Genomic DNA, 24010 nt, shown 5'->3' with positions numbered 1-24010 from the left:
CCCAGTGCAGGAGTTCATCAAACATCAGCCCTGGGAGGCTCTGCTGTGGACACAGCTGCCAGGCTGACCTTCCGAACCGTGGAGAGGCAGGTTCAGACCATCTGTCCATCTGCACCAGGCTCAGCCTCGCCCTCTGGCTTCCCCTGGATGACTGGGCTGCCTGCGCAATAAGCTGGGAGTCCAAGTTCCACGGGGACATACATATTTGCCTTTGCATGAGCCCAGCCCCTGGCACTGGTTGCCAAGTTATGTTCTGCCAATATTTATTGAATGGCCGGCTGGACGTACATAATGCAGATTGCCACATGTGACCCTCGTGCGCTCATGTGGCCCTTCCCCATAGGTTGTCTTTGCAGCTAGAGATGAGGCTGGGCCTCCAGGTGGGCCCACGGTTGCGAAGGAGAGAAAGTGAGGCGGAAAAGCACTTGTCATTGTCAACTCGTCTCTTTTTGATCGATTACCCCTCGGATGAGCCCTTCTGTAGAATCCTTTTGGGCCCCAGTTTCCTGGCTGAGTTCCTAAAATATGGTGAGGGTATTTTGGAAGCCAATAATAGTCCGAAGACCAAGACCGGGGTAGTTAGCATTCAGTGGGAAGTTTTTCTGGCATTCAATGGGTTTTATTTTTACAGAATCACTTGTCTTTAAGTCTCTACAAATTTTATATGTAAACTGGCTTCCAATTTTTGTGAATGGTTTAATATTTCTGGAAAGGATGACCTTTAGCCATGATGCCTCATTATTACCCTACTTAGTGTAGATTGCCCCCATTTATTTTCCTTTTGCAAAGTCCTTTCCTTATGTTTTTTTCACATCCCTATCATTTAAATTATGTTCTCCAATTTGTTGAAATTTTTTAAACCTCAGAAAAGTTGGAGGAATAGTACAGTGAATACTTCGAACCCGTCCCTATTTGTGGACATTTTGCCATATTTGCTTTATGCGTACACAGCTCAGCTCTAATGTGGAACATGCATTCCTAAAAGTCACTGTGCCGTGAAAGACTTGTGGTAAAAGTCACAAGGTTTATGGGGAAGATGGGGTCAGGGCACAGCGCTCAAAAACTGTCAGTGACACATTTTTTTTTTTAAAAAAAGGGAACCAAATAAAAATGGTAGGACAACTTTACATATGATAACTAGTTAGGAGATGCATAAATACTCAAAGTTTGGCACTTTACCTTAAGACACCTGGGGAGGTGGAGCCTGTGATTTATGGTGAAATGAATGGAAGCAGAGCTGTGTGACATTTGATGGACAACAGTAGGCCTGGAAGTGATAGTCAGGGCTCTTAACTCTGAAGAAGGTAATGCGTGAGTGTTTGAGGTTGGGGGGGGGGGGTGTTTTGTGTATTTCCGTGCGTCTCATTTCAACTGGGTGCAGTTTTCTGCATTCACATTGTGATCCTTGTGATCAAAATCACCTATCAGCAAACAGGAAATCCCCTACGATCAAACGGCTCCCTAATGTATCAGTTGCTTTGGATCGAATTCAGCTGGCGTTCTAGCAGAACTGACTATATATAGAGGTGTGCTTATCTTTTTCTGCTGAACTATTTGACAGTAAGTTGCAGACATCATAACATTTCTTTTCTGAATACTTCAGTACAAATCTCCTAAGAATAAGGCCATTTTCCTGCATGACCACAATATCATTACCAATCCCAGGGTAATTCACCTACATTAATTGATCCATTACCTTCTTTTTTTAGTTAATATTTTTTTTACGTCAGTTTCAGATTTACAGAAAAACTGAGAAGAAAGTGCAGAGGGTCCCATATCCCACCTTCGCACCCAGTTTTCCGTTTTTATTCACATCTAGCATTAGTGTGGCATGTTTGTTGCAATTGAACCAATATTGATAAATAATTATTAACTAAAGCCCATAGTTTACATTAGGGTCTACTCTTTGCGTTGTACATTCTCTGGGTTTGAAAAATGCACGATGTGGGGCGCCTGGGTGGCTCAGTCGGTTAAGTGTCTGACTTCGGCTCAGCTCATGATCTCATGGTTCCTGAGTTCAAGCCCCACATCAGGGTCTGTGCTGACAGCTCAGAGCCTGGAACCTGCTTGGGATTCTGTGTCTCCCTCTCTCTCTGCCCCTTCCCATCCCCCCCCCCCCCACCGGGAATAATCGTCAAAAAAAATAAAAATGATTGCTTTAAGTACGTATAAATATTTCATGATGATTTGATAAAAGGAGTTTTAACATTGTTTAACAAAGCATACCAACTGTGAAAGAAATATAAAAGTTTTATCCTTGGGGTGTCTGGGTAGCTCAGTTGGTTAAGTGTCCAACTTTGGCTCAGGTCATGATCTTGTGGTTCGTGAGTTCAAGACCCACATCAGGCTCTGTGCTGACAGCTCAGAGCCTGGAGCCTGCTTCGGATTCTGTGTCTCCCTCTCTCTCTGCCCCTTCCCACTCATACTCTGTCTCTCTCTCTGTCAAAAATAAACATTAATTTTAAAAAAATGAAAAATGCACGATGTTACATATGCGCTGTAAGAGTATCCTACAGAAAGGGTTTTATTGCCCTAAAAATCCTCAGTGCTTCCCCTACTAATCCTTCCTTATTTGCTGATCTTTTTACTATCTCTTAATTTTTTCTTTTCATGGATGTCACAGAGTTGGAATTATATAGTATGTAGCCTTTTCAGATTGGCTTCTTTCTCTTAGCAACATGCATTTAAGGTTCCTTTATGTCTTTGTGGCTTGATAGCTCATTATTTCTGAACAGTATTTTATTGTCTGGATGTTCCGCAGTTTGTTTATCCATTCACCAACTGAAGGACACCTTGGTTGCTTCCAGTTTGGGACAATCAGAAATAAAGCTGCCATAAACCGTGGGCAGGCTTTCGTGTGGACCTAAGTTCTCACTCTCGGGATAGATGTGAAGGAGCATGATTGCCTGATCATACGGTGAGAGTATGTTTAGTTGTAAGGAAATGCCAAACTGTCTTCCAAAGTGGTTGTACCATTTTGCATTCCTACCAGCAACGAATGAGACTTCCTGTTGCTGCAGGCTCTTGCAATTAGCATTTGGTGTTTTCCATGTTCGGGATTTTGACCATTCTAATAGGCGTGAGAAAAATCTTGTTTGGATTTGGAATTCCCCAATGACATGTAATTTTGAGCATGTTTTTCATAATCTCATTTGCCATCTGTATATCGTCTTCGGTGAGATCACTGGTCTGATCTTTTGTCTGTTTTTAGTATTTTTTTAAGTACACTCCACGCCCGGCATGGAGCCCAACATGGGGCTTGAACTCACGACCCTGAGATCAGTACCTGAGCTGAAATTGAGTCAGATGCTTAACCGACTGAGCCACCCAGGTGCCACTTGTTCATTTTTTAAATTGGGTGTTTATATTTTTCTTAATGTTGTGTTTTAGTTCTTTGTATATTTTGGATTTAAGCCTTTATCAGGTATGTTTTTACAAATATTTTCTCTGTGTATGGCTTGTCTTTATTCTCTTCATAGTATCTTCCACAGATCAGAAGTTTTTAATTTTAATGAAGTACAACATACCAATTTTTTTCTTCATGGATCGTGCTCCTGGTGTTGTATCTAAAAACTCATTGCTAAACTCAGGGTCACCTAGATTTTCTCCTTTGTTACCTTCCAGAAGTTTTATAATTTTGCATTTTAGTATACTATTCATACTGAATTAATTTTTGTGAAAGGTGTAAGTTCTGTGTCTAGATTCTTTTTTTTTTTTTTTTTTTTGGCCTGTGGTTATCCATTGTTGAAGAGATAATCCTTTATCCATTGTATGGCCTTTGCTTTGTTGGCAGAGATCAGCTGACTGTATTTGTGTGGGTCTGTTTCTGGGCTCTGTGTCCTGTTCCGTCCATGTATCTAATCTTGTCTAATCACTGTCTTGATTACTGTAGTTTTCATGGTAAGTCTTAGAATTGGGTAGTGTCAATCCTCACTTTTTCTTCAGTCTTGTGTTGGCTGTCTGGGGCCTTTGCCTTTCCATATAAACTTTAGAATTAACTTTTCAATATCCACAAATAATTTGCTGGCATTTGGATTGAGATTGCATTGGATCTCCAGCGTAAGGAAATGTGAAATCCCTATGCTCAGATCGTTCTTTAATACTTCAATTGTGTTGGGGCGCCCGGGTGGCTCAGTCGGTTGAGCATCTGACTTCGGCTCGGGTCATGATCTTGCGATTTATGGGTTCAAGCTCTGTATCGGGCTGTCTGCTGTCAGCATAGAGCCCACTTCGGATCCTCTGTCCCCCTCTCTCTGCCCCTCCCCTGCTCACTCACTCTCTCTCTCTCAAAGATAAATAATCTTAAAAAAGAAAAATACTTCAGTTGTGTCGACTCTAGTTCAGCAAGCAATGTGTCAAACTGACTATATACAGATATACTTTTTTTTTTTCCTGAGCCTTTTGGTAGTAAATGCAGACATGATGATCCTTCTAAATTCTTGAGTATAAACCTCCTAAGAAGAAGGACATTTTCTTACATAACCACCGTATCATTACCCCTAGGATAATTAACATTAATTCATCAGTTGGCTCTTTAAAAAATGCCTGCCTGCAATAAAGCTGTTTTTCTTTCATTATTGTTATTACTACGTAACACCCATCCTGTACCGTGCTAAGCGGTGTGCCGTGTTGGGATGTGACGATCAACGAAGTTCCTGTCTTTAAGAAGTCCCGTCTCCTGTGGAAATAGACCCGTCTCCTGTGGAAATCACCTCCAGTGATTACATAGGCTGGCATGAGGACCGAAGTATCTTCGTCTACTTCATTTACTTTCCTTTCATTCAAGGAGCGTGTCAGTAGGTAAAGGTGAGGGTAACTAGTCCCAGAGCAGTGCTCTGGAACCCGTGCTCATTCCGTGACTCCCCAGCCTGACCCTGATGGAACTTTCCATCTGGGAAAGACCCTGAGGGACTTACATCCATCTAGAAGTCAAGACTGTAACTACCAGATGTCACTCCCTCCATCTGAGTCTGTCAGTTTCTGTAGCGTGAGGACCGGACACGCACAGAGGGACGAGGGTGGCAGCTTTGAGAGCCAGGCTGAGGAATGGGGGCTTTCTTCTACAGGTCAGCGGTGTCGGGTAACACGTGGGTTTGGCCATGAATACCAGGGACCCAAAGTAACGGTGGCTTAATCAAGATAGGAGTTTATTTCTCTCTCATGCAACAGGAGATAGCTGGCCTAGGGCTGGAATGCTGGCTCAGTCCAAGCGGCCATCCAGGGACCTAGATTCATGACGGCTTGTCACCACATCCACATTCTAGACAGCAGGATGGAGGAAGGGGCAGCACGTACACCTGCCCTTTAAGGTACTTTTTGGCAACCGTACACCTCACTTCTGTCCATTTCCCATCGGCCAGAATTGACTCATGTAGCCGTTCCTACAGGCAAGAAGATACTGAAGAACGTAGTTGTGATTTGGCTAAATATAGGAGGTTTTGTTCCCTGTAAGAGTTGGATATTGAGGGTCAACTTGCAACTCCTTGTGTGCTGGCATTTCTTAAAAAAAAAAATGTCTTCAGTAAAATTAGTCCCTTAAGATGCTTCTTCCCCCCGCTTTGGTGGGCTGTACAGGGGATGCTTGTTAAGAATAGGTTTATTAGCCCCCAGATTTTGGAAACATTAAGGTCTCGTAGAGGTCCACAAAACAGAGTAACATACTAAAGGCTCTGAGAAGTTCTGCAGTAAAGAAATGCGTCTATCCTTGTTTACCCTAAGATAATTTGGCCAAAATCCCTTTTGAAAAATGTGTTTTGTTTTTTGTTTTTGTTTTTGTTTTTTTGCAGAAGCTCTGTCAACAAAAGCTTTGGGAAACATTGCTTTGGGAATTGTTAAAGATCTCTTAGTTAGCCCCGATGAAGACATTTTTACGGTAGTTCTATTCCTAGGGATGTTGTCGACGGAAATGTGTACATATTGTGTCAAAGTTTAATCAAAGAAACAGAACCGCTAGGAGATGTCTAAAGGGATTTATTGCAAGAATTTGATCTTACGCAGTTGTGGGAGCTAGGTAGGCAGGCTGTATAAGGCTGTCGTCTTTCTGCCTGATGAGGGAGCTGGAACTCTATTGGGCCGGCAGTTATGGAAGAAGAGAGTATAGTTGGGAACATGGAGAGAAGCTGGAACTCATGTACAGGAACCCGGGTCAGTCCACCTCCAGCTTTCAGGATGTGGGTGTCCTGATGAAGTTGATGCCCTTCATTGTGGAACTAAACCCACACCTGGCTTAGGAGTCAGAGAAGGTGAAAGAAGATCCAGGGGAAGGTGGGTCCAGCATTCACGGGCCTGGCTGCCACCCCCAGACCCCCGAGGTGGTCCGCAGACGAGCAGTAATGCACAAGAGCTGCCTGGTGCTCCTCCCCCAGCCTCCTGATGTGCATACAATATGCCGACTGCTGCCCTGCCACATCACTCCCACATCCCACATCCCACATCCCACATCCCACATCCCACATTCCATCCGTCTCACCTGGAATTCCTGAGGAAGGCAATTCTGAGAGACGTAGTTCGGCCTAGCCAGGCTGACCTATTACAAAGCCACCCCACATGTGTTCACCAGACGACTTAAGTATAAGACATTTTGTAGCGGTCTGTTTGTAACAGCCTCAAATTGGAAATAAGCTAAATGCATATCAACAGTGAAATAGATAATCTGTTACATGCATAGGATGGAAGTAGCTTCGTGGATCCGCATGAATGAATCTTGCAAAGAATATTGAGCAAAAGAAGACCTAAAAGAATGTAAACTACGATTGCATCGATATAAATTTCAAAACAGCCAAGCTGATTTACAGCATTAGAGGTCAAGATAATAGTTCCTGTTGAGAGAGGGTCACGAGGGGGACAGTGGGGCTTCTGGTGTACAGAAGGCTTCTCCTTCTTGGTCTGGGTGCTTGTTATGCAGGGATGTGCATGTTGGGGAAATTCACTGAGCAATAGTTAGGATTTGTGGGCTCTTCTGTACTTAGCTGTCAGGAAAAAAATTTTAGGTAAATTCAAGTTTTGTTTCTTTGTTTTAAATGTTTATTTTGAGAATGTGTGAGCAGGGGAGGGGCAGAGAGGGAGAGAGAGAATCCCAAGCAGGCTCCATGCTGTCAGTGCAGAGCATGATGGGGGGCTTGATCCCCAGGCCGTGAGATGATGCCTGAGCTCAAAATCAAGAATTGGATGCTCAACCAACTGAGCCACCCAGGCACCCTGGTGGTGTTTTAACAAGTTTTTTTGTTAGAAGTCATGGATCGGCTGGGTTGGAGGAAAGAAACAGTGTTAGGGCTCTCTGAACCCATTATGGAACGGCAGTGAGGGAAGAAGGCAGCGGATAAGAGAAGAGGCAGGTTGGGTAGGCGAGGAGGATGGCGTCTACCTGAGGGACACTGCAGCAGCCCTGTCCCAGGCTGTCCCTTCCTAGGCTGGCTACCTGTTCCCACTGCAGAGGGTTAGGGCCGTGTACACAGGCTGAAGCAGGAGCTCGCCAGCAGAATCCCCATGTGCTACGAGGCAGGGACATGATCCTGTATATCGGGGATAGGCCCCAGCACCCTTATAAGTTCCCTGGGTGTCCTCATACACTCCACAGGCCGAAAGCCACTGAACCACAGAGATAGTAGACATGCACGGAAGGGGAAAGATGGAAATCCCTTTATCCCCAAGTTCACCCCTCTTTCAGTGTGCAGCGTGCTTTTCCTTGTCTTTAACCCAGACACGCACAACATCATTCTATCCTTTCTGTTTTATAAAATCCTAATTCCTCTTTACACGCTTTTGGGTTTAGCTCTTTGTTAGAGCCGTGATTCCTCTCTTGAAAGTAAACTATTTGAAAGCACCCTAGGCTCTGAAGGTGAGGCCGGATAACCCTCCGTGGTGCCTGCCATGGTTGGAGACTGGACCCATATGTAGGTAGACGGATATGCAGCTTCTCTGATGCTTGGAGTGCGATCTGAAAGCACTGTTGGCTGGATTATTCACGGCATTTCTCATGCCTAGGAAAGTAGGGTTTGGAGTAGTGATAAGAAGTTTGTTCTAAAATAAAGTGTCATAATCCTTCCCACCCCTGTTTATACTCACAGGGCCATTGCCTACTCCTGGGCAGGTCACCCAAGGCCTGCCGCATCTGCTGCCCTCACCGCCCCCCCCCAACTCTTCCCACCTTTCTCTGCCCTTGAAAGGGTCATTTCACATGTTTCTTTCCCACTTGGCTGAGGCCTGTGCCAGGTGCTCAGAGCACAAGAGAAGTAGGTGAGCCTCTGTCTTCAAGGAATATGTATTCCTCTTGTACTGGATACTTGGGAATTTATGTTTAATTTTCTCCCCCTCATTGTAGTTGGGAATTAAAAGCTAGAAGCAATCTTACAGGTGAGTCAGCCTCCTCACGTATTGAATTGTCTTCATTTTACAATAAGGAAACCGAGGATCCAAGAGCTTTTACCAGAGGCCACACAGCTTGTGACAAAACCAAGCCTTGGAGCCAAGTCTAGCCTGGGCTAAGTGCGTATTTAACTGCTCCCCCCACACCGCTGTAGGGTGACTGGTCTAGCTTCATGCAGGGAGTCCAGGCCCAGCCTGGAAACCAGCTCTTTTTTTTTTTTTTTAAGTTTATTTATTTATTTTGAGAGAGAGACAGAGAGACAGAGAGAGAGAGAGAGAGAGAATGAGCAGGGGAGGGGCAGAGAGATTGGGGCACAGAGGATCGGAAGCAGGCTCTGTGCTATCAGCATACAGTCCAATGCAGGGCTTGAACTCGAGAACCATGAGATAATGACCTGAGCCAAAGTCAGACACTTAACCCACTGAACCCTAGTTCCTGGCAGCCCCTGAAGCACACTAGCTCAGCTGGTTAGGGGTGACTCTGAGCAAGTGTTCTATTTGTCTCATTGTTTCCTTGGATGTAAAAATGGGAGAACGTTGAAAATGTGGTAGTTGGTTGCACAGCTGACTATACTAAAAGCCGTTGAATTGTTTGCCGTAAGTGAGTAGATGGCACGGTGTGCGAATTGTATCTCAAGCTGTTAGAAAAAATAAAATAAACTCACGCATAGCTCGATACTGTTATTTTGAAAAATTTTGAACACACAAGAAAACAGTAGGGAATATTCCATAGTGTTCTGTCAGTATGTGTTCTGTCCGTGTTCTGGGTAACAGTGCTGTTGTGCAAATCTCCGATTCCCTCAATCTGATAGATGCTCATCACTGCTCACATTCTCCTCTCTCATAGCGTTTATCCCCTGGAACTGTAATCTGTGGTCTCCTTGTTTATTTCTGGATTCTAATCTCTTTGCAGTCAGGGACTATGTCTTATTTGACTTTGTAGCTCCAGCATCCAGCTCGGTAAAAAGTCAGTAACTGATGATGAGTGAATGAGCCCCGAGGTTCTGGAAGCAAAGAACTGAAGGCTAAGCCTTGGATATGGGCCTCACCTAGGGAGAGAAGAGAAAGACTTTGGGAAGGAAGCAGAGCTACCTAGACAGAGAAGTAGGGAAAAAACCAAAATAGTATTTTGTCATGGGAATCAAGGCAAAAGAGGAATACACTTTTGAGGAATTCTCAAATTCCACAAAGAGGTCAATGACAACGTGAATTAAAAAGAGTTCAGGGTTGTCAGAGTCATCAGTAGCTGTAGAAGGAGAAGTTGGAACAAGATCTCAGGGTGTTAGGGAAAGGAGACGGGGGTAAGAATCATGCCCTCGGAAGTAAAGCCATGAAAGGAAGGACGTTTGAAAGTAGCTATGCAGAATGGAGCACCAAAGACCATATCGTCACTAGAAAGAATGTGCTCCTCTCTCGGCAGAGGGCAAGGCTCCTTTAAGGCCTGTCTCCTGGCCCTCTGGAGTAACTGGGGAACTCTGCCAGCGTGTGGGTGGTAGATGAGATGACCCACTTAAGCGTCTTGGTGGCTGAGCCAGCAGTGCGTGTATTGGGCAGCCGTATGCCCTCAGCCCTTGCACTACGTCCTTTTCTTTGAATAACTTTGTTTCTTTTAACTTGTCACCTCCCTTTCCCACAGGGAACATGGTGGAATGGTGCTTACCTCAAGATATTGACCTTGAAGGTGTTGAGTTCAAGTCTATGGCCAGTGGGTCCCATAAAATTCAGTCTGACTTCATGTAAGTATTTCAGAATGTAAATCCCTGTACCATTTCTCTCTTCTCACAGACTTTCCCCACAGCGTAAGGGCTCTCATCAGGGGGTCTTCCAAAGGTGTGTAGAAATGCCCTGAAAATATATATAGATAGATTTGTGTTTATATCAGTTTTCCAGCAAGAAGGCCCCCAGCTTTGATTAGGTTCCCAATGGGTTTCATGACCCCCAAAAGTTAAGAACTATCAGAGGTTCTCTCTCCCTTTTAAGAAAACGCTAGGTCTTACTTGAGGTTTGGCTTTGTTGAAAGAATGGACTTTCAGTACAGTTTGGGTTAACTTAAGCCATTTGTGGGCTAAAACTTGAAAGTCCAGCTTTCAGTAAGGCCAAGTTATAGTCCTGTGTAATTAAGATTCGTGTGAGGAGCAAACGAATAGAACATGAGGGTAACCAGAGTAGCTTTAATCTTCTCACTGGGCTGAAACCATGACAGAAGTGTAAGAAAGGGGGAGGAGATAAAGTGACAGCTGTGGTCATCCGCCCTGTTAAAAATATCAGAGACTCAGGAAGTGAGGAAAGAATCGACGTGGCTTATGCTACTAAAACAGAGCGCCCTTCCAGAGGGGCCTGAAGATGAATCTTTGTTTTGGTTCCTTATGGCATCAGTAGTTATGCAGGAGCGAAGGGATCTGTCCATGGTCATGGGCAGTGCAGCAGCAGACTTGCCAGAGGTCAAGTCCTAGCTCCTGCTGGGTGACCCTTGGTGAGTTAGGTAATCTCTTTATACCTGGGTTGTCTCCTCTGTGGGGTTGAGTGGCCTGGACTGACATTCCCCTTTGGTTCTAAAACATTGGTCTTCAGACTGAGAGCTTTGTCATGCAGACCCCTGGACACAGCTCTCTGTCTTCCTCGGGGCTGCATCTCACATTAAAAACCGAAGCCAGGGGCGCCTGGGTGGCTCAGTCGGTTAAGTGTCCGACTTCAGCTCAAGTCATGATCTCGCGGTCTGTGAGTTCGAGCCCCGCATCAGGCTCTGTGCTCACAGCTCAGAGCGTGGAGCCGGCTTTGGATTCTATGTCTCCCTCTCTGTCTGCCCTTCCCCTTGCTCACATACTCTGTCTCTCTCTCTCAAAAATAAAAAAATAAACATTAAAAAAAATTTTTTTTAAACAAAACAAAAACCGAAGCCAAACAAAATTTCTCTTCTCTGATTTTGAGCCCCATGACACATTTGGTCCGTTTTAGCTATTTCCGAAAGGGACCCTTCTTCGGCCTGGCCTGCTTCGCCAACATGCCTGTGGAAAGTGAGCTGGAACGTGGTGCACGTATGAAGTCTGTGGGCATCCTGTCTCCGTCCTACACCCTGCTTTACCGGTACATGCACTTCTTGGAGAACCAGGTTCGGTATGTGGCTCGCATACATGTGCGGGGTGGCCGTGGGAAATCTGCCAGCCAGAGGTGTGTGTGTGTGTGTGTGTGTGTGTGTGTGTGTGTGTGAGTGATGTGCCCTCAGAGACATAGGTTGTGTGTCAGAACAGCAGATGCCCTTGCTCGAACATCCATGGCCACATTTCGTGCCTCAGGTGGTGGTCTTTTCTCTGTCAACCCAACTCATGGCCTAAAGACTCTTCATGCTGGGGCGGATTTGCCTTCGGTCTGTGTCAATACTGTCCTCAGTTTTGTTGAATGACATAATCTGTTAATAAGTACGTGCTCTTTGTTTACCCTAAGCCACAGCAATTACCTCCTTCACCCCAGGTAGGCAAATAGACTCTAAACTCTTTTTAAGCCTCATCATTCATTATTCGGGGTCATTATTACTGCTTGTGCTAATAGGAAGGGAATCTTTAACAGAAGCAACAAAACTATTCGTTATCTTCTATAGTTTTTCATTACTCTCATTTCAGATTTTGAGAGAAATCTATCCCTAACCCCTGAAGCACTATTAAAATCTTAGCACCTTTGCCTCTTTTTTGGTACACACATGTGTATACTTTTTTAAAAATATATATACTTGGCATCATACTATGTATACACTTTTATACTTTTAGAATTTATTTTTTTAAAAATTTTTTTTTCAACGTTTATTTTTTTGGGGGACAGAGAGAGACAGAGCATGAACGGGGGAGGGGCAAAGAGAGAGGGAGACACAGAATCGGAAACAGGCTCCAGGCTCTGACCCATCAGCCCAGAGCCCGACACGGGGCTCGAACTCACGGACCGCGAGATCGTGACCTGGCTGAAGTCGGACGCTTAACCGACTGCGCCACCCAGGCGCCCCAGAATTTATTTGAATTTTTTAACATAACAGTCATTCTTGATGATGATCTTCAAAAGAACATGAAATTTGTTGCTTGTGGGAAAAAAAGTTTATTATTTAAAATGTATATAAAAGTACAAAGAGGGGCATCTGGGTGGTTCAGTCAGTTAAGCATCTGATTCTTTTTTTATTTTGTTTTAATGTTTGTTTATTTTTGAGAGAGAGAGCGAGCAAGCACACAAGCAGGGGAGGGGCAGAGAGACAGGGAGACAGAATCTGAAGCAGGCTCCAGGCTCTGAGCTGTCAGCACAGAGCCCCATGTGGGGCTCAAACCCATGAACTATGAGATGATGACCTGAGCCAAAGTCAGACACTTAACCTACTGAGCCACCCAGGTGTCCCACTTTTTATTTTTTTAATGTTTAGTTTTGAGAGAGAGAGAGGGAGAGGGAGAGGGACAGACAGACAGAATGCAAGTGGGCGAGGGGCAAAGAGAGGGAGACACAGAATCCGAAGCAGGCTGCAGGCTCTAGGCTCTGAGCTATTGTGGGGCTCGAACCCATGGCCTGTGAGATCATGACCTGAGCCAAAGTCAGATGCTTAACTGACTGAGCCACCCAGGCATCCCCGATTGTTTTTTTGTTTGTTTTTTTAATGTTTATCTATTTTTGAGAGAGGCCAAGTGTGTGCGTGTCCCTTTTGATCTATAGATACATCTTTTATTTTTAATTTCAGGAACGTTTCCTCCTGTAAGAAAATATTCCACTTTTCCATTCCATTTTTTTCCTTCTTTATGCACTGGTTAGGCATATGTTTTCTCTGCATTGTCCTCCGTATGTATCATTTTATCATTTTGATGATTATTTTAATAATTCTGTAATGCTAGAGCTGTTCTATAAGTTGTCTTCATTATTCACTATGGTTGTCTGAGTCCTAACTTCGGCTCAGGTCATGATCTCACGGTTCGTGAGTTCGAGCCCCGCGTCAGGCTCTGCGCTGACAGTGTGACCTGTGGTCACTCGTTCTCTCTCTCTCTCAAAAACATTAAACTTAAAAAAATAAATAAAATATTCATTATTCACTGTGGTTGAGCATTTAGCATGTTGTTGTTGTTTTTTTTATTGCTCCTCTACATTTTGGAGCTGTGGTAAACACCTCATAGAGATCTCTTTTTCTGTATTTGAAGTATTTCCTCAGTTTTGTGCCCCAGAAGTAGTATGACGGAGTTAAACATTTTTTTGATTGGGATCCTGACACTTTGAAAAAATTACTCCTTTTGACAAAATTAATTTTCCCAAGTAGACAGTATTTTCTCATGGTTCAAAAGTTAAAAGTGATAAGGAGGTATGCTATCAGCATCCTGCTACATGGCAGTAACAGAGGCCCCAAAATACAATGATTAAAATAAGACAGAAGATTCTTTCTCATGTAATAGTCTAGAGGTGGGCCGGTGGTCCAGGTGGGTAGCCTGCTGTTCTGTACAGTTGTTTAGGGACCCAGACCACTTCTCTCTTATGATTCTACAATATCCTAAGAGTGATTTTTGTATTCTAAGATGTCCTTCTCCAGTGTTCTGAGCTGCTCACCACTACTGTCTGCATCTAGCCCCTAGGGAAGAGGGAAAGCCCCAGAAGCTGCATACATCACTTGTTATGTACCATTGTCAAGTTCTCCAACACAAGGAGACACCTAACAGCAAGGGAGATTGGGAGAGGTAGCTAGGTGACCCTGTGACCAGTTAAAACTCTGGTGGTTCTGTTGCAAACAGGAAAAAAGGGACAGAAGGATCTGGGGGCAAAATCAACAGCCCCTGTTTCAGTGTGCCCCTCTTGCGATCCTGATATCCATGTGCACTCTTCTTCCCACATGGAGAGAACATTCCTCCCACCCTCCCTCTCTGAGGGAGACCTCAGAGAGGCTCATTGAGTTGATGCTTCTAGTCTACGGTCCAGGATTTCTGGGTGATATGAGGCAGTCCTTTTCGATAGATCAGCCCACGGTTCTTCATATCCTGAAAACCTGCAGAAGAACAGACAAGTTCATTCACTCTGCACTTCCTAAATGCAACATCGAAGGTGAAGTGGGAACCCCAGTACAAGCTCCTATTTGGAAAAAGGAAGGATAAGAAATACAAGTAGCCATTAGTCCATCATGCTCATGAAATTCTGCTGCAGGGGCTGCAAAGCCTCCTTGTCCTGGTGGAGTAGTAAGTTCACCGGTGAAACCGTGATTCTGTTATTGAGAATCCCCTTGCCCGTTTTCCTCCGTGGCTCCTGGCTTTGCCTTCTACGAGATTTTGTACCCATTTTCCGCCACAACCACTTCTGAAGCAGGCATGGGGGAACGTGATCTCCCTGAGGCTGCACACCTAGAGAGCACATTTCTTGCTGGTGTAGGTTGGTGGGTGTAGTGGTTTCTTTAAGGGTGGAGCAGTCACAGGCTTTTATAGGCCAGCCACATGACAGTACAGATCCCTCAAAAACCGAATAGGCTTCTGGTCTGTTTGCTTCTAGTCGGTCCCAAATTAAAGTATCTGTTGTGAAAGATTCTTTTGGGTCCTAGTTTTTAAGTCAGTGGACTGTAGACTGGTTACTGTTGTCTGTTCTTGGCCTATCCATCTTTTTCTCATTTAAATGGCAACTACCATAAATACATGCATAAATACGCACACACACACACACACACACACACACACACACACACACACATATATATATGTATATATATATATATAATAAAATATGATGCTACCTTGAGGCCATACCCTAAATCTGATCTTTGCAAATGGGTCTGTCTCCCATGACTCTACTCTTAACTGGAGAGTTTCATAAAAGCTTTGAAGGGAATTCTTATCTCCTGGTTTTGGGGTACAAAAGCGGTTGGCTTTTCTAGTCCCATGGGATCTCAAAGAGTTGGAGCCTCAACTAACTTTTATTGCAGAACTCAGAACACACTGTCCCTTAGGCTGTATTTCTTTCCATTTTGGCCTGCAAAGTGGCCAGTTCTTGCCTGTTTTCATCTTACTCTTGTAGCAGCTCACTGCAAATGAGAAGCAATCAACGTTTGATTTCTAAGTGCTTCCCCTGGAGGTACAAGTTCACATGACACGGGGCCTGTCCAAGTTACTGAAGTTCTAGCAGGTTTTTGCTACAGGGGGACAAGGGTTACCAGCTTTCTAGTCTACAACACCTACTTCCTTACCACCTTCCCGTGCCAGCTGCGAATTCAAATGCCACAGTGTCTTGTCTGATAGTGCAGCAACTCATTTCTGGGCACCACTTTCCGCTTTAGCTAGAACACAGGCTACGTTGCTACAACAAAGAGACACAAAATCTAGTGACTCAAAGGAGATAGCTTTTCTAGCACAGCAGTCCTGGAGGGGGAGAGGCAGTCCCGTGTACTAGATGGCTCTGTTCTGCTGGGTCATCCTGGGACCCAAGTCTTTCTGTGTCCTATGCTCCTGTCTCCTAGAGTATTGTCCTCATCTGCATGATAGAGGAGGACTCACCATTACCAGGTCATGGTCAAGCCTCCAAGAAGAGGAAGAACTCAGGAATCCCCCAAGTTAAACACATCACTTCTGCTTACGTGCCATTGGCCAGTTCATTCCTAGCCACACCTAACAGCAAGAAAGTCTGGGAAATGTGGTCTTTGACTAGGTGACTCTGTAATGCACTACAATCGGAAAGTTCTATTATTCAGGGAAGAAGAGAGTGGCAGTCTCTACTACTGGCATAAAACGAAAAGTCTTATCCCAGTTCCAATATTCAGCCAATAATCCCAGTAAATACTGTTAATTTCTCTTCTATCTCTCCAAAATGTGTGTGTGTGCACAAATACAAATATATGTTCTTTTTTTCCCCTCCTTTTCATGCAAAAAGTATCAGGTTGTACATGTTGTTTTATACGTTACCTTTTTCAACGAACAATATATCCAAGGAGATATCAGTACAGAAAGTTTATCGTTTCTCACCATTGTATTATATGCCTTGTCTAGAAGAACCATGCTTTATCAAGTCTCTTATTGATGGACATTTGGTCATTTCCACTCTTTTGTTATTACAAATAATGCTGCACTGAATACCTATGTGCAAATATCATTTCACATATGAACAGAATATGTGTACAGTAAATTTCCAGAAATGAAATTGGTGGTTCAAGGGGTAGAGGTATTTGTAATTTTAATAGATTCTGTCCAGTTGTTTTCCATAAAGGTTGTACAGTTTTGCCCACCCAGCAGTAATGCAGGAGAATGCAGTTTCCTCACAACATTGCCAACACAAAAATAAAACTTTGAGGTTTTTGGCATTCTGTAGGGTAAAACACCATGCATGAGCATGGTTTTAATTTGCATTTTTCTTAGGAATGAGATTGAGCACCTTTATATTTATTTGAGTCACTTGTTTTCCCTCTTCTATGAACCATTTCTAGCCTTTGCTCAGTTCTGTTTTTTGGTTTTTTTTGGTTGTTGACCTTATTAATTTCCAGGAGATCTTTGTATAGTAGGGACATTTGTTCTTTGCACTGTAAATTATTTTTCCACTTTGTCATTCATCTTTTAGCATTACCTTTTGTCATGCAGATATCTTTCTTGATTGAATTCATTAATCTTTTCATGGCTTCTAGATTTTGAGTCACAGCTAGGGAGGTTTTCCAGCTTGCTGATTACAGAGGGCTTGAGGTGACATGAGAGGGAGGGACTTGCATGACAGTGTGAGGGGGAGAGGAGCATGTGAGGCACGTGCAGGTCCGGGCACGGGGCTGTTAGTCTAAATTAACTAGACTTGGTTTCTGAAAATACCGAATCTGTGTTTTCTGTTCATTCTTACTTCTTGTACCCAAACTTATTTATTAGATTTCCTCCATAGACCTGGGCTTCCGTATCTCTCTAGCTAGTCCTTTCTGTGACTAGTTCTTATTAATCAGAAGATACTGGAGAACTGTCTTATAATTTAAAAACTAAATTAGAAAAAGGGGAGTGTTCTAGCATAAAACAGGCTTATAAACATGTTAGTTACTATATCTCTGGACCCTCCTTCGATCATGATTCAAACAACCAACTGTAAAATATTTTGGGGACACTTGGTATAATTTGAATGTGGACTGGCTATTATTTTGCATTCGGGCTTTGTTACTGATTTTGTTAGGCAAGATAATGGCATGGTGTTTAAGCTCTGTTTTAAATACACTTTATCCATTAGAGATGCACACCAAAGTGTTTATGGGTAAAATATTATGATAAGGGATTTTCTTTAAAGCATTCGAGGAAGAAGTGGTGTGGGGGCAGGGATACGGTGTAGATGTAACCATACTGATAAAATATTGATCATTGTTGAAGCTAAATGTTGGATAATGGGGCTTATTATTCTTTTTTCTACTTTTTGTAGAAGTTTAAAATTTACCATAATGAAAAGTTTAAAAGGACTAAACATAAAATTATCACATACTTATTGTAGAAGACTGAAAAATAGACAACCCCCCCCCCCCAAAAAAAAAAACCCAACCATGATCCCACTAGCCAACCCTATCTGCTGTAAACATAGCCTTCTGGTCTTTTCCCTGTATAAATATATACATTCACAATTAAAAAAAATATATATCAAAGTCATTCAGCATCTAAAATTTCTAACTTCATACGTTAACCTTTCTGTGAATGTCGCTCATAATAGTTCTCAACATCATGGTGATTTCAAAGCCTCTCAGTATGTAGACGTATCATGGTTTATTTAACTATATCCCTGTTATTAGGCTTTTGAGTTGTTTCTTATTTTTTGCCACTGTAAACATGAGCAGCATTGTAGGTAAATGGTCGTTCATATCCAGATATGGTTGTTTAGGTCACCTTCCCAGAAATGGAATCGCTGGGTTAGACAGTATATGCAGTGTACATTTTGATACAGATTGCAAGTGACCCCTCAGAAGGCTAGTACCATTCTATACCCACACCAGCAATAAAAAAAAAAAAAATGCCTATTTTTCTGTACTTGCAAAGCCAGAAGCCAGACTGGGTCAGACCAGCAGTGAATACACCAGAGTGAGGAAGGGTACCTATCCCGCAGAGGCATCTCGGACTCTGACGCTGGCCACTTCATTGCTGGGTATGTAGGGGAAACCAGGATTAGCTGCAGTGGGCATCTTTGTGGTCACATGAGCTTATGTTATGTCCGTGAAGGGGCTTGGGCTTAAGGAGAAACCCAGCGTCTCTGGTCCTGCAGGGGAGCCCTCGACTTAGCCTAGAAGCCTGAGGCTTCAGATCAGTAGTATCTATTGTGCTGTCATTCTCTAGTTTTTACAATGTCCTATCTTTTGGACACTTTCCCTAGATGACTTGGCCTGCCTTTCAGTGTAGTACTATGCGTCCTGAGAGGCAAGATCACCCAGAAACTCACCCCTTGCACGTCTTTGAAGCTCACCATCCCTTCCAGCTCTCAACCTTGCTACAGTACCTTTGGGGTTATCTTGGTACTGAGGCTTGATTATCAGTGTTTTATTGCAAAATCTCCAGTGTGTTCAAATTTTGACGCTTTCATACAACACTTGTTTAACATTTATACAGAACTGCCAATTTATATTCCCATCCGTCCTCGTATTCTGTCTTCCATATTAGTGCCTTGTTCCGTTCCATCAGTCAGTGATATCTTAGGCTGTCAGAGGACAGGGTCCTGAAACTAGCTTTTTGTCAAGGGACTCTAGCTTAGTGAGCTTTTTCTTTAGAAACTCGGTTCAAATATAGCATTCAAGGCAGTCAAACAGAAAAGACACTGAGCAGCAAACCAAGAACCTAGAAAATGAAAAATTATCCTAGCAGTTATCCCCAGCCCCCTTTAGTGCAGAAAACAGAGTACTTAGAACACAGTAAACTGATTCTCATTGTTCTCTCAGGGAAATTACGTCCCAGTGAAAACACTTTTGAACTTCATCATTTTTGAGTTATTTTGTATTAAGCAAATTTTCATCAGTTTGACACATGTCCTTGAAGAGTATCTGGAATCTGCCATCTTCTTAGAATTAAACACAATTTAGCCACCACAGGGTTCCCATCAAGCACATGAGTAGGAGTGAAAAAAGGATTATAGGCACCCACTCCTCATGGTCATTTATTGTTATATCACATGACTTCCTTCTTGAGCAAAGCTTAAAACAAGGTATAAGAACCCCCAAATTAGCCTCCACTCTAAGAGGAACTTATCTTAGTAGTGTGTGTGTGTGTGTGTGTGTGTGTGTGTGTATTTAATTTTAGAGAGAGTAGGGGAGGGGCAGAGAGAATCCTGAGCAGGCTCCAAGCTCAGCATGGAGTCCATTGCAGGGCTCGATCCCACAACTCTGGGATCGTGATCTGAGCCGAAATCAGGAGTCAGTTGCTCAACAGACTGAACCACCCAGGAGCCCCTGTAATAATTTTTTTAAATGTAGTTGATTTTTTTTAATGTTTATTTTTTTGAGAGAGAGAGGGAGGGAGGGGAAGGGGCAAAGAGAGAGGGAGACACAGAATCTGAAGCTGGCTCCAAGCCCTGAGCTGTGAGCACAGAGCCCAGTGTGGGGCTTGAACTCACAAACAGCGAGATTATGATGTCGGATGCTTAACCAAACTGAGCCACCCAGGCACCCCTACTTGATGTTGATTTTTTTTTCTTATTAAAAGGTGAGTTTGCCTGTAGATCTCTTCCAGGGCTGGGTCTGAATTTGCCCCATTTACCCAGTGTTTTGAGCCCTCACTGTGCACCTGCCTAGATGCTGCCGGGTCGGTGGGGAGGAAGGAACCTAATGTTTGTGAATGACTGAAATGTGGCACAAGGCATATGAGGCTCTCTTCCTGCTTTATTTCATTTAGCCCTCAAAATAGTATTGAGTTGGCACTAGTACCTCTTTTCGAGGGAGAGGGGGCAAACAGCGGATTTTAAAAAGTGTAGTAACTTCCCGGAGATCACCCAGTGCAGAGTGACAGCTGGGTGGCACCTTGGCATCAGGAGCTGGAAGTCATTCTGGAGAAGAGACCGTTTGAGGGCAGCTGGCTCCCGGTTGGAGTAGGAAGATCCTGACTCTGAGCGGTTTGAGGAGGTCTGAGGTCTGAGCTTGGAGGAGGCCAACAACGATGGACTGGGGCGGTGGGGGGTTCCCTGTTTTAGTCATTGTTGCTCCGGGGGCCAACCATAGTTTGTATGCTGAGTCTCTCTCACCGCAGTATGATGGAGATTGTAGGGCACCAAGAAGATAAGACTAAAACGGCTTTACTGCCTTTTATTCCTCCCTATATTTGTTTCCTAAGGTGATCATAGCAAAGAACCCAAATCTAGGGGACTGAGAACAAGAGAAACCCTCCCACAGCTCTGGAAGCCGGCTGTCTGAGGTCAGGTGTCCGCAGGGTCAATTCCTTCTGGGGCCACAAGGGAGAATCTGCTCCTTGCCTCTCTCCTAGCTTCTGGTGGTTTGCTGGTGATCTTTGGTCTTCCTGGGCTTCTAGATGCATCTCTTCCGATGTCTGCCTTCATGTGGCGTTCTCCTTGTGTATGTCAACCGTGTCCAAACTTCTTCCTTTTGGTAAGATCAGCAGTCATATTGGCTTGGGACCCACCACAATTACTTCACGTCAACTTGACTCTGTAAAGACTCTTGTCTCCAGAGAGGGTCACATTCTTAGCTACTGGGAGTTAGGACTCCAGCTGATCTTGTTTCTGGTGGGGTTGGAGGGGGACAGTTGGACCCATAACACCCCTATCAAACATAGCGCCCACAGCTCTCCTGCGCTTGACTCGAAGGCAGGATTCTCCATTGTCCAAATGGCCCAGGGCTTCACTGAGGCTTTCTTGGTCTTGCGGTCGGTTGACAGGGTTCCCCACAGCCCAGTCTCTGTGGGCCCGAGCAGGTGGGTGGGAAAATAAGAGATTCTGAGTCCGTCTGTCCTTCCTTCTTTCTTTCTTTCTTTCTTTCTTTCTTTCTTTCTTTCTTTCTTTCTTTCTTTCTTTCTTTCTTTTTTAATAATTTTATTACTTGATGCAGAAAGTCTGAGGCCTGGTGACATCCAGTAATTGTTTTCCCTCATTTGAGACATTGAGGGGTAAGTTCCCTCTGAGTCTTCTATAACGAAGCAAACAAGCATGGTTTCTCAGCAGAGAGCAGCTGTAAGCAGGGGATTTGTGGCCTTCCACGTTGTCCCTTGGCTCAGCCTTCCCTGGGAGGCGCCACACCCTCTTCAGCACACCTTGCTGGAGAACAATAAACATTAGTCACGGTCTGTACTTTCTGGCGGTTTCCCGCGAGGAGGCGTGTGTCCCATGGTGTCAGGGAGAACCAGACCCCACGTGAGGATCTTCTGTAACTCCCGAGGGGGCGTTCTGGGCAACCTCGAAATGAGGGTCTTTTTGGTTTATCGCTTCGTCCCCGAGGGTTCCAGCCCTTGGGGCAGGGCGACCGAGGGGCAGAGCCGGGGCCAGAGCTGTTCTCACTGTGTGTGCGTGTGTGTTTGCAGACACCAGCTGGAGACGCCAGGACATTACTCTCATCTGGCTGCGTTCTATGAGGACAAGAAAGGGGTGCTCCATGCCGGTCCGGGGAGAGGCAGCAGCCTGCCCCCTGTCTACTGGCTGCCTTCCATCCACCGATACATGTACCCTGAGATGAAGGTGAGGCTGGCCAGGCGCTCGCGTGGACCTGGGCTCGTGTCTGCTACAGTGGTTGTTGATTATTTTTTTGATTCATAAGGAATTGACGTCCTGGGCTTATGCCCAGAGTCTGATTTTGACGGAATAGGTTTCTGACGTAAGCATTTGGGTTCTTTGAAAACCCATATGCTTTCCAGACCTTTCTAGAACCATGGTGCAAAGCCATATAGGATGATAGGGCAGGCCAGTTGTGGTAGATTCCTAGCAGAGAAGAAGTGGATTTGTTTCTGCTGTTTGCTTTAGATATTTAAAGCCAGACGTTGGAGTCGAAAAGACGAAAGATGAAGAATTTGATGAACACATGTTGTATTTCGTAGTTACCATATTACTTTTCTTTTTTTTTTTTAAGATTTTATTTTTGGGACACCTGAGCGGCTCAGTCGGTTAGGCATTCGACGTTGGCTCAGGTCATGATCTCACCAGTCATGGGTTCAGGCCCCACATCAGGCTCTGCATTGACAGCTCAGAGCCTGGAGCTGCTTTGGATTCTGTGTCTCCCTCTCTCTGTGCCCCTCCCCCTGCTTGCTCGCTCGCTCTCTCAAAAGTAAATAAATATTTTTTAAAAAAAGATTTTATTTTTTAGTACTCTCTACACCCTCCATGGGGCTCAAATTTACAACCCAATATCAAGAGTCGCGTGTTCTACCAGCTGAGCCAGCCAGGCTCCCGGTAGTTACCGTATTCTTGATATGACTTTGCGATGTACTTTTTCTGAAGCACTTTGCTTGTGTACTAGAATATGTTCGCTTACAGTTGACAAGCGTGAGGCGTTGGTAGGGTACAGAGATGACTGTGAACATGAAGCTCCTCCTCCCTCCCCTGTAGGTGGCCACAAGGTACTTCAGGAGAAACCTAGGGCTCCCCGGTAGAAAAATTATGCCAAGGCTTTAAGGGTAAACTCTGGAAAGGCATCTTGGAAGAAGGGTTAGTCCCCGAAGTATTTGGCCAGGTGAGAAGTGAGGGAGGCTGGTTCCAGACTGAGGGAACAGGCCAGTGGGGGCCGTCACCTTCTCAGCCCCTCCTGTGAGGCTGGCTTTCTGCCAGCTATTTATCTATACCTGTTGCAGCATATTTTGTTTTAATTTTAATTTTAATTTTATTTTAATGTTTATTTTTGAAAGAGAATGTGAGCAGGGGAGGGGCAGAGAGAGAGAGGGGGCGACACAGAACCTGAAGCAGGCTCCAGGCTCTGAGTTGTCAGCACAGAGCCCAACGCGAGGCACGAACTGACAAAACGGTGAGATCATGACCTGAGCCAAAGTCAGACGCTTAACCGACTGGGCTGCCCAGGCGCCTCGATTGTGGCATATTTTAAAGTAAATGATTGTTTACTCTCTGTTTCCAGATAAGCCAACTGTGGTCTGTAAAGGTCCAGTGACTTACCCAGGGCCTTACAGCTAGTAGGAGATAGAGCCAGGACTTAAACACAGGACTGGTGCCAGAGTCAGTGCCAGCTGCTTAGCCCACCACCTTTGTGGAGGGGTAGGCGTGAAAAGGCCCAGGCAGGTTCATGGAGCACGAGCAGGTCACAGGCATGCCCGAGATCCCGCGGGTTTGGCTCCAGGCCATGCAGGAAAGCGAAAGCCGCAGTAAAGTGAGTCAGATGAAATTTCTGGTTGCCCAGTGCATTCACAAGTTATGTTTATACTGTGCTATAGTTTATTAAGTATGCAATAGCACCATGCCTAAAAAACGATGCACATCCCTTAATTAAACCATACTTTATTGCTACAAAATGCTAACCATCATCTGTGTTTTCAATGAGTCATAATCACTGATCACAGTTGACCATGACAAAAAAAATAATAATGAAAAACTTGCAATATGGTGAGAATTACTAAAATGTGACACAGAGATGTGACATGAGCAATTGCCATTGGAAAATGGCACCAATAGGCTGGCTCGATACAAGGTTGCCACAGACTTTGATTTTATTAAAAAAAAAAAAAAAAAAGTCTGCAAAGCCTGATAAAGTGAAGTGCAATAAAACGAGGTCTTCCTGTAGCTGGACTGGGAC

At 44.3% G+C, this 24010-nt stretch overlaps 1 protein-coding gene across 4 annotated transcripts in view; it reads left to right on the top strand.

Annotated features, from left to right (window-relative positions):
* DENND11 (DENN domain containing 11) overlaps positions 1-24010 on the top strand; it is a 54152-nt gene that overhangs the window by 6000 nt on the left and 24142 nt on the right. For 3 of the 4 annotated variants that reach the window (XM_043589729.1, XM_043589728.1, XM_043589727.1), the window contains exons 2-4: positions 10001-10100; positions 11320-11478; positions 21801-21954. In XM_043589729.1, the coding sequence (XP_043445664.1) occupies positions 10001-10100; positions 11320-11478; positions 21801-21954 (413 nt within the window). The remainder of the gene's footprint in view (positions 1-10000; positions 10101-11319; positions 11479-21800; positions 21955-24010) is intronic. The other variant, XM_043589730.1, reaches the window with a different exon arrangement.

The sequence above is a fragment of the Prionailurus bengalensis genome, chromosome A2 (assembly GCF_016509475.1).
Source record: "Prionailurus bengalensis isolate Pbe53 chromosome A2, Fcat_Pben_1.1_paternal_pri, whole genome shotgun sequence".
Taxonomy (NCBI): domain Eukaryota; kingdom Metazoa; phylum Chordata; class Mammalia; order Carnivora; family Felidae; genus Prionailurus; species Prionailurus bengalensis.
The sequence above is the reverse complement of the archived record's forward strand: the minus strand, read 5'-3'. Positions and strand labels throughout refer to the sequence as shown.